Source organism: Patiria miniata, unplaced genomic scaffold (assembly GCF_015706575.1).
Source record: "Patiria miniata isolate m_02_andy unplaced genomic scaffold, ASM1570657v1 HiC_scaffold_8, whole genome shotgun sequence".
NCBI classification, from domain to species: Eukaryota; Metazoa; Echinodermata; class Asteroidea; order Valvatida; family Asterinidae; genus Patiria; species Patiria miniata.
Genome location: NW_024037075.1, coordinates 5,109,387 through 5,119,443, shown reverse-complemented (window position 1 = coordinate 5,119,443; position 10,057 = coordinate 5,109,387). Strand labels below are relative to the sequence as shown.

Genomic DNA, 10,057 nt, shown 5'->3' with positions numbered 1-10,057 from the left:
TGTTAGGAATTATCAAATCATAAAGGTTTATTATGTAAATATGGAAAATATAAGTTGAGATGCATTAATATTGTAACTTATCTGTATAGAGCCGTGTACACTAAAAAAGCAACTAGGGACACATTTTACTGCTTGTTTTTTTCCCCCGGAATTTTGCGCGTATATTGGAATAGTCACAAAGGAATGTTATGTAATGTCACTTGTCCTTTTTTAGTTTTCTTAAATTAACATATTCTCAAAATACCAATGAATGGACAATTTAAATTTGGTATCACAGTTTGCATTCACGCATTTATTAATAATGCACATTTAAAAAAAAAAACATTGTTTACTTACAGATTTCCTCAGAAAATTTCTGCTAAACATAACTTGTTTGCAGTTTGTTAGACCAAACGGGATTTCTGCTCAGATAATTACGACTTATGTATTTTTTAGGGTTATATTTTAAATCCAAACCTCTTACGTGCCCTAAAATTGCGAAATTGTACCCCAAACCCGTCTTATTAATATTAAAAAAAACTGACTCTTTGTCACTGGTCCCCTCCTCAAGACTTCATTGTCCACGCATGGTTAAGTACTGTGAAGGGTTGTGAACCAGTGAATTTTTTTTTCCTTTTAACAAACCAGCCTGAATTAATATTAAAAAAATTCTAACTGTTTGTCACTGGTCCCCTCCCCCAGACTGCATTGCCCATGCATCGCAACATACACTGAAGGGTTGTGAACCGGTGAATATTATTGTCTTTGAAATAACAGGCCCAGTATTGAATTGTATATCACGCCCCATATTTTTGTTATTTCGTAGAATAAGTTTATATATATATATTCTTTGGGGTTTTAAAGGGCAGTTGAATCTTGATAAAAACAAATTATGTAAAAATTTAAGAAAAAGGAGATCTGCCAAGAAAAATAAAAAGGCGGTGAACTGTGCATATTGTATCTACTTTTTTTCTGATATTTGTATAGTAATTTGACTTAAAAAAAAGAAAAATTGCCCTTGTATTAAAACTCTTAAATAAATTTAAATAATGCAACAAAGAACTAATGAGGTGGAAACTGTATTTTTCGCTATGCATAACTTGCTTATTTCACAATTGAGACTCGACTTACTAATTATAGACGTATGGTACACTATAGATAGGCAATTGTATTATGTAAAATATGAAGAAAGAAAAAAAAATCACCCTTTTTTGATTTATATTATGATAGAAAAAAACTATTTGTACATGGTCCATTAATCTGTTGTTTCTGAGATAAACAGAGCAGTGGTGGCAATTGTGGAATAAACAATGGATAATTCTACGATCAAATGACAATTTGGTGTCCAATTTATTTTTGTTTACCTCTTTGCTTATTACTGTTCCCACATCGCGTTGCCTTTGGAAAGATTCTGTGTTCAAAATCTTGGGCCCCCTTTTACAATTGTTAAACTTTTGTGTGGCAATATGAAATTTTCAACTTTTCTTGAGATTTTCTTTTCTCTTTGTAGAAGGCACCAAGTGCTGTGGCCTCGTGGTTAAGGGCACTGGATTCGTGGTCTGTGGGTAAAGCTGCGGGTTGTGGGTTCGAGTCCAGCCGGGGTCATGGTGCGTGTGCCCTTGAGCAAGGCACTTTGTCACTCATTGCTTCTCTCCACCCAGGAGTAAATGGGTACCTGTGAGGGCAGAGATGGTTATTGTGATTGAATAAGCTTGCTTGCGCCTAACAGGCAGCATCGAGCTGTATACTCCCCAGGGAGCCGAGATGGTATTTGGAATGTTTAATTGGCCCAATGATCAGGAGTAATAATAATACTGTACGCGCTGTGATTTAGTTTACTAATAAGAGCGTTCTTAAATGCTGATTATTATTATATTCACTGGTTATCATCAGCTGTGTGTATTGCAATGTACAGCAGGGAGCCAGTACTCGGGAATCACCGGGCACATGCACACTAGTACTCTCGGTGGTAACAGAGAAAGATATTACAGACACTTGGAAGTCTCCGTCCGCAAACATCCAGCATTCATGGACATTCAAGACACTTAAAAATAAGTTGTATGAATTTCACACACTTGCGCACAACCAGTGCGTCCGGTGTGCCCCAAACATTTGAGTTATGGTGGGTTGTCACTTACCGCCACCCACTGTTACTGCATGGATTCAGTAGTAATTATGTTTGACCACATAGTGGGGGAGTGTGGCCTAGTGGTTAGGGTTCGCAACTCGTGATCAGAGGGTCAGGGGTTTGAATCCTGCCGCTGGTCATTATGTTGTGTCCCTGGGAAGCCACTTTACCCCCACTACCCAGGAGTGTAAATGCGTACCAGCATGAGCTGGGGAGTAACCTGCGATGGACAGGCGCCCCATCCAGGGGGGAATAGAACTATTTCCAGTTGTTTTCATGCCTTGAAAACTGGAGATGGGCAATTCCACGGTTACTCACGTTACATTTTTGATGTACTTTTGAGTTTCCTTGGGCTGTAATTACCTTACTGAAAAGGCTTAATAACTGTTATCCCCATGGTAGATAGAGTAAACCTAGACCTACCTAAGCACCAAAGATGACATCCAGAAAAATATGTTATGTAAGATAAACGAGACGCACAAACTCGGTTACTCACATTACGAAAATGTTATGTAACCGATATTGTGCGTCTTGTTTATCATACACAACACATCTTTCTGGAAGTCATCTTTGGTGCTTAGCTAGGTCTAGGTCTACTCTATCTACCATGGGGATAACAGTCATTAAACCTTTTCAGTAAGGTAATTACAGCCCAAGGAAACTCAAAAGTACATCAAAAATGTAACATGAGTAACCGTGGAATTGCCCAGATAAATGCCGACCTGATGGGCCATGTTACCCCAAGACAGACTTGACTACTACTTTACTAACAGTTCAAATAAAGTGCTTGGAGTTTTGTATGCATGTCCTAGAACACCATGGACCAACCACTAGTTAACCGATGGTTGCAGGTCTATGTTACGTTAAGACTTCTGATTCAGTCTTGAAGCCTTTGGAGAAAACGCCTTGCAACAAACCAACACACACAGTTCAACGCTGTCAACTACGAAATTGCCAAGCATTTATTTACAGACCAAACAGCGATAACTGTATCAGTACTATATACAAGTAATATAGGGTACATTTCTAACAAATCAGAATTGTCAACAAGTTAAATCACAAGCAGGCCCTTTACAGAGCAAATGTTTACAACTGTTCATGCTGTGTCAGTTTTGTGTCCAATTCGTGAATGTGACTTTGCAAGCCTCTGTACACTAAATTGAACAATTTGGGCTATTTACAATGCAGTGCGCCACCAAGAGTTTGCCACGGAGAGTTTGTTTTTCAAGGTCACGGTCGACAAAACATTTGAACGAGTGTCGGTAGAAAACTTGAGCTAATTTGTTATAGATTGGGGCAAAGCGTTCTGCCGCCTTACAAAAAAACTCCATATTGATAAAACGAAAAGAAAAGGGCAAACAGAAACTCGAATCATACGCTTACGAACTTTCTGGCCGGAAAAACTAACAATTTCAAATGTCCCGCGCTGCGAATTTGTCGCCCATCTCCCACAATGCACTGGGAAAAATGAACTCTCCGTGGCAAACTCTTGGTGGCGCACTGCATTGTGAATCGCCCGAATTGTCCTCGCTCAAATTCCCGAAGTAAACTGCCACTTTTTAACAAAATTTGACTTTGATTTATCATATTTCATCATCGAGTAGATCTCCTTCGCTCCTTTCTCAGGACACTCCAAGAATCACCTAGATGCAGACGACCCCGCGCTCCACCTCCCGTTCCCCAGTGCCGAGGTCGCGCCCTCTGACCTCGGGGTCATGCCCAGCGATGACCTGGCCGAGTTCATGGCCAGCTGTGATTGGCTGCGGGCTGCCACCAGCTGCTCCATGTGCTTGTAGTGCTCTGTGGCTTGCCGTTGGGACCGGAGGCGCGACTGCTTGATAAGATCTGCTGACAACTGCAAGACGTCTGAACAAGAAAAAACACGGCAAATGAAGTCTAATCATAAACAGTGGATGGTGCACACATACTGGAATTTGTATCCTTGTGGAGACATTCCTTTGTTCTCGTGTACTAAAGTTCTCGAGTTGGAAAGTGTAGTTTAAAAATGCTCTTATTTTAACCAGAATTAATTTCCTTGGTTGACATTTGGACTTAATATCCCTTTCCTAAAACCTTTCCATTTGTGACGGATCAACATAGCTTGGAAATTCCTAGTTTTTGAGTAAAATCCATATATCTATTTCGTGAAAACCTTGTGGAGACTATGCATCTATAGAAATTGCCCTGTGGAGACGTATACAATCTTTTGTTCCCTATTGTACGCACGTCTCCAGAGGGCACTGTGTATCAGATCGATCTTACCGCTCATGTGAGCACACACACATCTTTACAGGTACAGTTTTGAGGGACCACTATTCCTGTACTTCCATACTCTTGTTCTTCATTTCTACTGAAATCTCAAACTCGCATCTCAAACTCAGATTTCTACGGACCAACTTGAGGATTCCCAGTGTGTGTCTATTCCTTTTTCATCGTTAAGGACGTACTTTTGCATGGTTTTTGAAGAACCTCAATTTTTTTTATCAATATTGAAATCTTTGAAGTATACTACAATCTTTTTTTCTCTATAGTGTGGCCAAAAATAACTGCATCTTACCTTCAGCAGATTGTCCAGTTATCTCTTCCGTTCCATCTTCAATATCTTCCTCATCGTCCGCTTCATCGGAGCTCGGGGCGAGGGCATCGCAGCCCGCCTCCAACCGTTCTTGTCTGGTTACGTCGTCGCCATCCAACTGTTTGAGGTTCGGGAAGGCAAGGAGAATTCTCTTTCTGTCCAACAAATTTTTAAAAATCAGAATCAAAGTGAGGTTGAAAAAAGAAATTCACTGGAGCAAGATTTGAACCTGTAACATCCAGGACGCCACACCAGTGCTCTACCAATTGAGCTTATGCCTAGGAAAGATCATTGTCAGCCTACCAAACTTGTTTTGCAGATATTATAAGGGTCCGTGACCATTCAGCCCTGGTATGAAAAGGGCTCCCGGTACCTCGTCCGGTCCAGAGCCAGTCCGGTCTTCAGCCCAGTCTCGTCCGGTACATGGTCCTGTCTGACGAGAAGTTTTGAAGTCAGTCAGGCGCATCACTTTATTGCCCTACAGAGAACGCCCAGAGCAGAACAATAGCAGATTTACCGGATTAAAGATAAAATCCTTCCAAACGCCTTTTTAATTTACGGTCCCATTGTGCGCGAAACCGCATGGCAGGGGTTTTGATCTGTGCCGACGAAAGTGCTCTATTGTTGCGCGCTGAGAGATGAAAACCACAAGCAGGTTTCTTCTGGGATATATTACATGTGTCAATACTTGCAAACAATAGACCCCAGGATTAGCAACCAGACCAGCTCCTGGGCTGGTAGCTGGGACGGTACAAAAGGACTTCTTGGGAGGGGACGAGCTTACCGCTGGGCCCTTTTCATACCGGGGCTGAATGGTCACGGTCCCTAAGGGAATGTGCTCAACGGTCTTTCTCTGGTTCCTCCTAACCATCGCTTCTCCATCCATTCACATCCACATACAATGTACATTCATTGTTCCCAAAACAAATTCTAAGATGTATCCATCAGGTTTCTTCCCGCACACTGCCTCACTCTGAACTCCTTATCTTGTTTTCCAGTTGATAATAATCTGTCCCAGTTCAATCATAACATCTATACCTGTCTTCTGTTTTCTTTTTTCTCGGATTTCATGCTCTATCTCTTCTTTGTGTAGCTCTCACCTTGAGTGGCCCTTACGAAGGCTTTTGTTAAAAAGGTGTTTCTGTTACCTGTATTCTGGCTGTTGGCTGCATGGGTTTCCCTCCATGTTGAGTATCAATAAAGTCTTCGGAAGCTCATCTGTCAAAACAATTTTCAAGAAAAAGAATTCTCGAGAAGGCATCCGACACTTTTGGAAAGTTCTGCAGACACGATTGAGATACAATAGATTGGTTGTATGACCTGAAGAGCGCCACCAAGTGGTGGGATTCTACCAATCAACGATTAACTAACAAGGAACGTCACGGTTGTTCTTGAAAAGTTTGGTTTTAAAAGTCTCACCTGTGTTAAAGTCTCGAATCTGATTGGACGACAGGTCCAGCAGCTTGAGCTCTGGGAGCACGCTCAGATTCTCCACTCTCTCAATCTGGTTGTCTGCAAGGGTCAAGAAGCGGAGGGACTGAAGCGACTCTAGGTTCTCAATTTTCCTGATCCGATTCTGTGTCACAGGAAAAAAAATGCACGCACGTGTGACTTCAAGAGCGTAACTAGAGTTCTCTTGTGTATTTTTCACAGTGACTTCTATGAGGATTTAAGGTACAAAAGATCTTCATAATGAATTATAACACGTCAAAGTTTGTACATGTATGAGAGACAGTCAAGCCTATTTTCAGGTAAGATTTCTGCAGTTTCATCTGGAATTCAGCTTCAAGAACAGATTGAGAAAATTATTGTACCGTAGACAAGTCCATCACAAGTCCTGTCACAAATAACAGAGGATAAATAATGAGGCAATTCCTTTGGCAGAGATCACTTAAATAGCTTGTGAGTTGACTTGGGACTGGAGGACTTGTGACAGACTTGGACGTATGCCACTCCAAAATAATAATACTTCTCTTCAAGGATCCGACTACAAGATCCAACTGCAAAATAGTCTTCAAGGTATTTTCAATCCAATTTGGATTCAACTTTGAGAGGAATTCGTCCAGCTCATCTTGTTCCTACCTGCTGCAGGTAGAGGTTGGTGACAGGCCCCATCATCTCCAGGTCGTCAATCTCTCCGATATTCTCCCGGTCCAAGCGTAGGTGGGTCAGCTTACTAATAGCTTGAATTCTGTGCACATCGACAGTACATGTACAATACATTTTGTTAAAATGCCAAGCTCAATTGTGTTATCACGGTGGCATGGAGGAGGGGGCTAGTGGGGGAAATCCCTCAAACATTTGAGGTGTGCCCCCACAAAAATTTCCCAAATATCCAAGAAAAATTACACACAGGTTGAGCTGCACTTGAAAGGCTCAATTTAGGATGCTTTGTACCATCCCCCCTCCGCCCCCCCCCCCCCCACCTCCTAATAAATTATGATAATACAGCTTGTGCCACCTCCTTCGAACAATGCAGCCAATAAAAAAAATTAACTCTAATTAATTCAAAATATATAACAAGAAATTGGGTTGTAGAAATACTCACAGTTTTTCATGAGATCCACTGGCAATGTCAGGGGGAAGATTTCGTCTTGCTATCAAGCTGAGGTTGATCCTCACTGGCTTCGATGCGACTGAAATATGAAACAATATGATAGGTTAAAATCTGACGTGAGAACCAAGTCATCAAAATTCAAAGGTCATCGATTGTCAATTACAAGTCATCCACTCATAAGTCAAGTATTTTAACCAGCTATTGAACTGAATTACTGTGCTGTTTATCCCTCGTTACTTGTGACCCGACTTGTAGTGTAAGTTGACTTGTAGCTTTGTGGTGGCAACGTATCGGCTTGTATTCTCCACAAGAGATGTTCCCCCCACAGATCAATCCTTATCCCCGCCCCTTCCTCACCCACAGGCATCTCGGCTTCCTCGCACTGCATCTGATACTTCTCCTCCAACGACTGAAGCACCTCTTCTGCGTCGACGGACGGACCTGCTGCTTCACCTTTCCTACTTCCATCTCCAGAGGGCGCTCTTGGTTTGGACTTGGGCCGATTGGCTGTCGTCTTAGCAGCCAACTGGTCCTTGGGTGCTGTTTTTGGTTTAGTTGCGGCAGTTGGCGACTTGGACTTATTGGTCGACTTCTTCATGTTAGATTTTTTGAACAAAAAGACTCAGAAGAACCTGTGTGAACCAGAATTTGGACATTCTTTTAGTAATACATTTATTATTATTATTAGGCCTAACAATTACAACTTAACAAGGTTTGGCTGAACCCGACTGCATCTGGCCGCACAGTATACTATCGCAAGCTCTGTAGTACGGATGCAGTTGGGAGAGGTTTGGCTGTAACTTGAGTGTAAGAAGATCAAGATAGCTTGAGCTGAGAAACTCCATAAAAACACGATCAGTTTTTTTCTGTCAAGTGTGAGTGTCAATAATTTTCAGGAACTGGAAACAAATTGCAGTAGTAGGCCCAGTAAATTGAAATCCAGCCTGAAATGTCGAATTCCCTATGAGTATTGGAGCTGCAGTTCGTGAAAATGATTACCAGAAAAAAACTGATCGCAAAATATTAAAGCTTAAGACTCTAAAATCAATATTTATTCCTACCAAAAATGCAGATATCTTCATGTCCTTCCTAATTCCTTGGAAACGAGACGCTTCCCCGCTGAAATGTTGACTGGATGAATTTTAACTCTTGAGGGCGCTACTCAGCTAAACCTTCGCTCGCCGGTCCTACTAAAGCGCGTCAACAAGCGTCAACAAGCGTCAACAAGCGTCAACAAGTTTTAGTAATCGTTAAGTGCGCGTCAACAAATTTTGTATAGGTTTTTGAACAATAAAAACAGCTTTATATGGTAGAAAAAGCGATAATGAATATCTTCTGCATATCAATTAAAGTTAAAATTATTTTAAAACTTGGTTTTTTGAACGCGAAATGTACGACGAATTTGTCGATAAAAGTTGGCCGCCATCTTGTTTATGTGTAGCTAGCCGTACTACGCATGCGTGAAGTGTAAAGAGCCATACTACGCATGCGCGAAGTCTACAGCGCCGTCCAAACAAGATGGCGGCCTACTTTTATCGACAAATTCGTCGTACATTTCGCGCTCAAAAAACCAAGTTTTAAAATAATTTTAACTTTAATTGATATGCAGAAGATGTTCATTATCGCTTTTTCTACCATATAAAGCTGTTTTTATTGTTCAAAGGCCTATACAAAATTTGTTGACGCGCACTTAACGATTACTAAAACTTGTTGACGCTTGTTGACGCTTGTTGACGCTTGTTGACGCGCTTTAGTAGGACCCTCGCTCGCTCGCTCTCGCGATCGGCACAGCTCAACCACAGTGTTGACGATCAGTCGCTCCGTTTTTGCATTTAATTTTTCATCCTTTACAATGAAGTTTATGACTGGACTTTTTGGAAAAGAAAGAGATTGGATGCGTTCAATTAGCTGAGGCTTTCAGGTGAGAAATATGTTTCGCTTAAGTTATCTACCTAATCTAAAAAATAAGTTAAAATGTTACTTTAATCTCGGGAAGTCATGGAAGTGAATGGCCATTTAAAGGGAATATACATCATTTGCTTTTGCTGTAATTTTCAGAAATGGATGGAATTGGGGGGTTAGAAATATATAGCAAATATAGTTACACTGACTTTTTTGAGGTTTTGGGTTCGAAAATGCTATAAAAACCAAGAAAACGATCATTTTCCTGTAGTCTGGTTCCCTGACTCCATATAAGAAGAAACAGAGCAGTTTACATACATTGGGGGAATTGTAAGGTCAGGGAACCAGTCTAGCTGGCTCGTACCCGTTCATAGGTTTGTAATCGATTGCAAACAAGTGCGATGGTCAATTGGGGCCAGTATTTGAAAGAAAAGCCAGTTGTTTCCAACGCTGATCGGCCGATCAGCGTTGGAAATTGATACAAAAATACCACTTTTCTTGAAAATGACAGTATACCAGGTGCCATGAGTTTACAGGATGCTTTACACTGTCATTCACTAACAGTCCAGCAAGGTATTTCAAAACGATTTGGTAGTTTTATTTTTTGATGTTTACAAATGTTGTAATTTCCCTTTAACATGTTTAAAATGTTTAATCTGTTAATGGGGGAAAGCAGACTTGGCAATGACAGATAGAATGCCAGGGGGGGGAGGGGCAATAACATGGGTGTGAATGATGAAGTGGAATGTGTGACTACACTGAGTTTACAATGTAGCCTCGAAGCCTCACTTGCATTCATGTGCATTGGGATCCCCAACATTTTCTCTTTTTTTCATAAAATTAAAATTATTCTAATTTATTTAAGTTAAAGCACAACTTAACTGAACAAGTATAAAACTAATGAATTTTCTGAGAA

General features: G+C 40.9%; 1 protein-coding gene across 1 annotated transcript; it reads right to left on the bottom strand.

Annotated features, from left to right (window-relative positions):
• Nucleotides 1–3,511: 3,511 nt before the first annotated feature.
• Nucleotides 3,512–8,405, bottom strand: LOC119719786 (leucine-rich repeat-containing protein 46-like). Its single transcript, XM_038189276.1, has 8 exons — nucleotides 8,301–8,405; nucleotides 7,597–7,871; nucleotides 7,231–7,318; nucleotides 6,765–6,873; nucleotides 6,102–6,258; nucleotides 5,831–5,900; nucleotides 4,665–4,837; nucleotides 3,512–3,973 (listed from the first exon to the last, which is right to left on the bottom strand). Exons 2-8 carry the CDS (start codon nucleotides 7,835–7,837, stop codon nucleotides 3,747–3,749), a joined length of 1,065 nt encoding a protein of 354 aa, XP_038045204.1. The 5' UTR covers nucleotides 7,838–7,871; nucleotides 8,301–8,405; the 3' UTR covers nucleotides 3,512–3,746.
• Nucleotides 8,406–10,057: the final 1,652 nt, after the last annotated feature.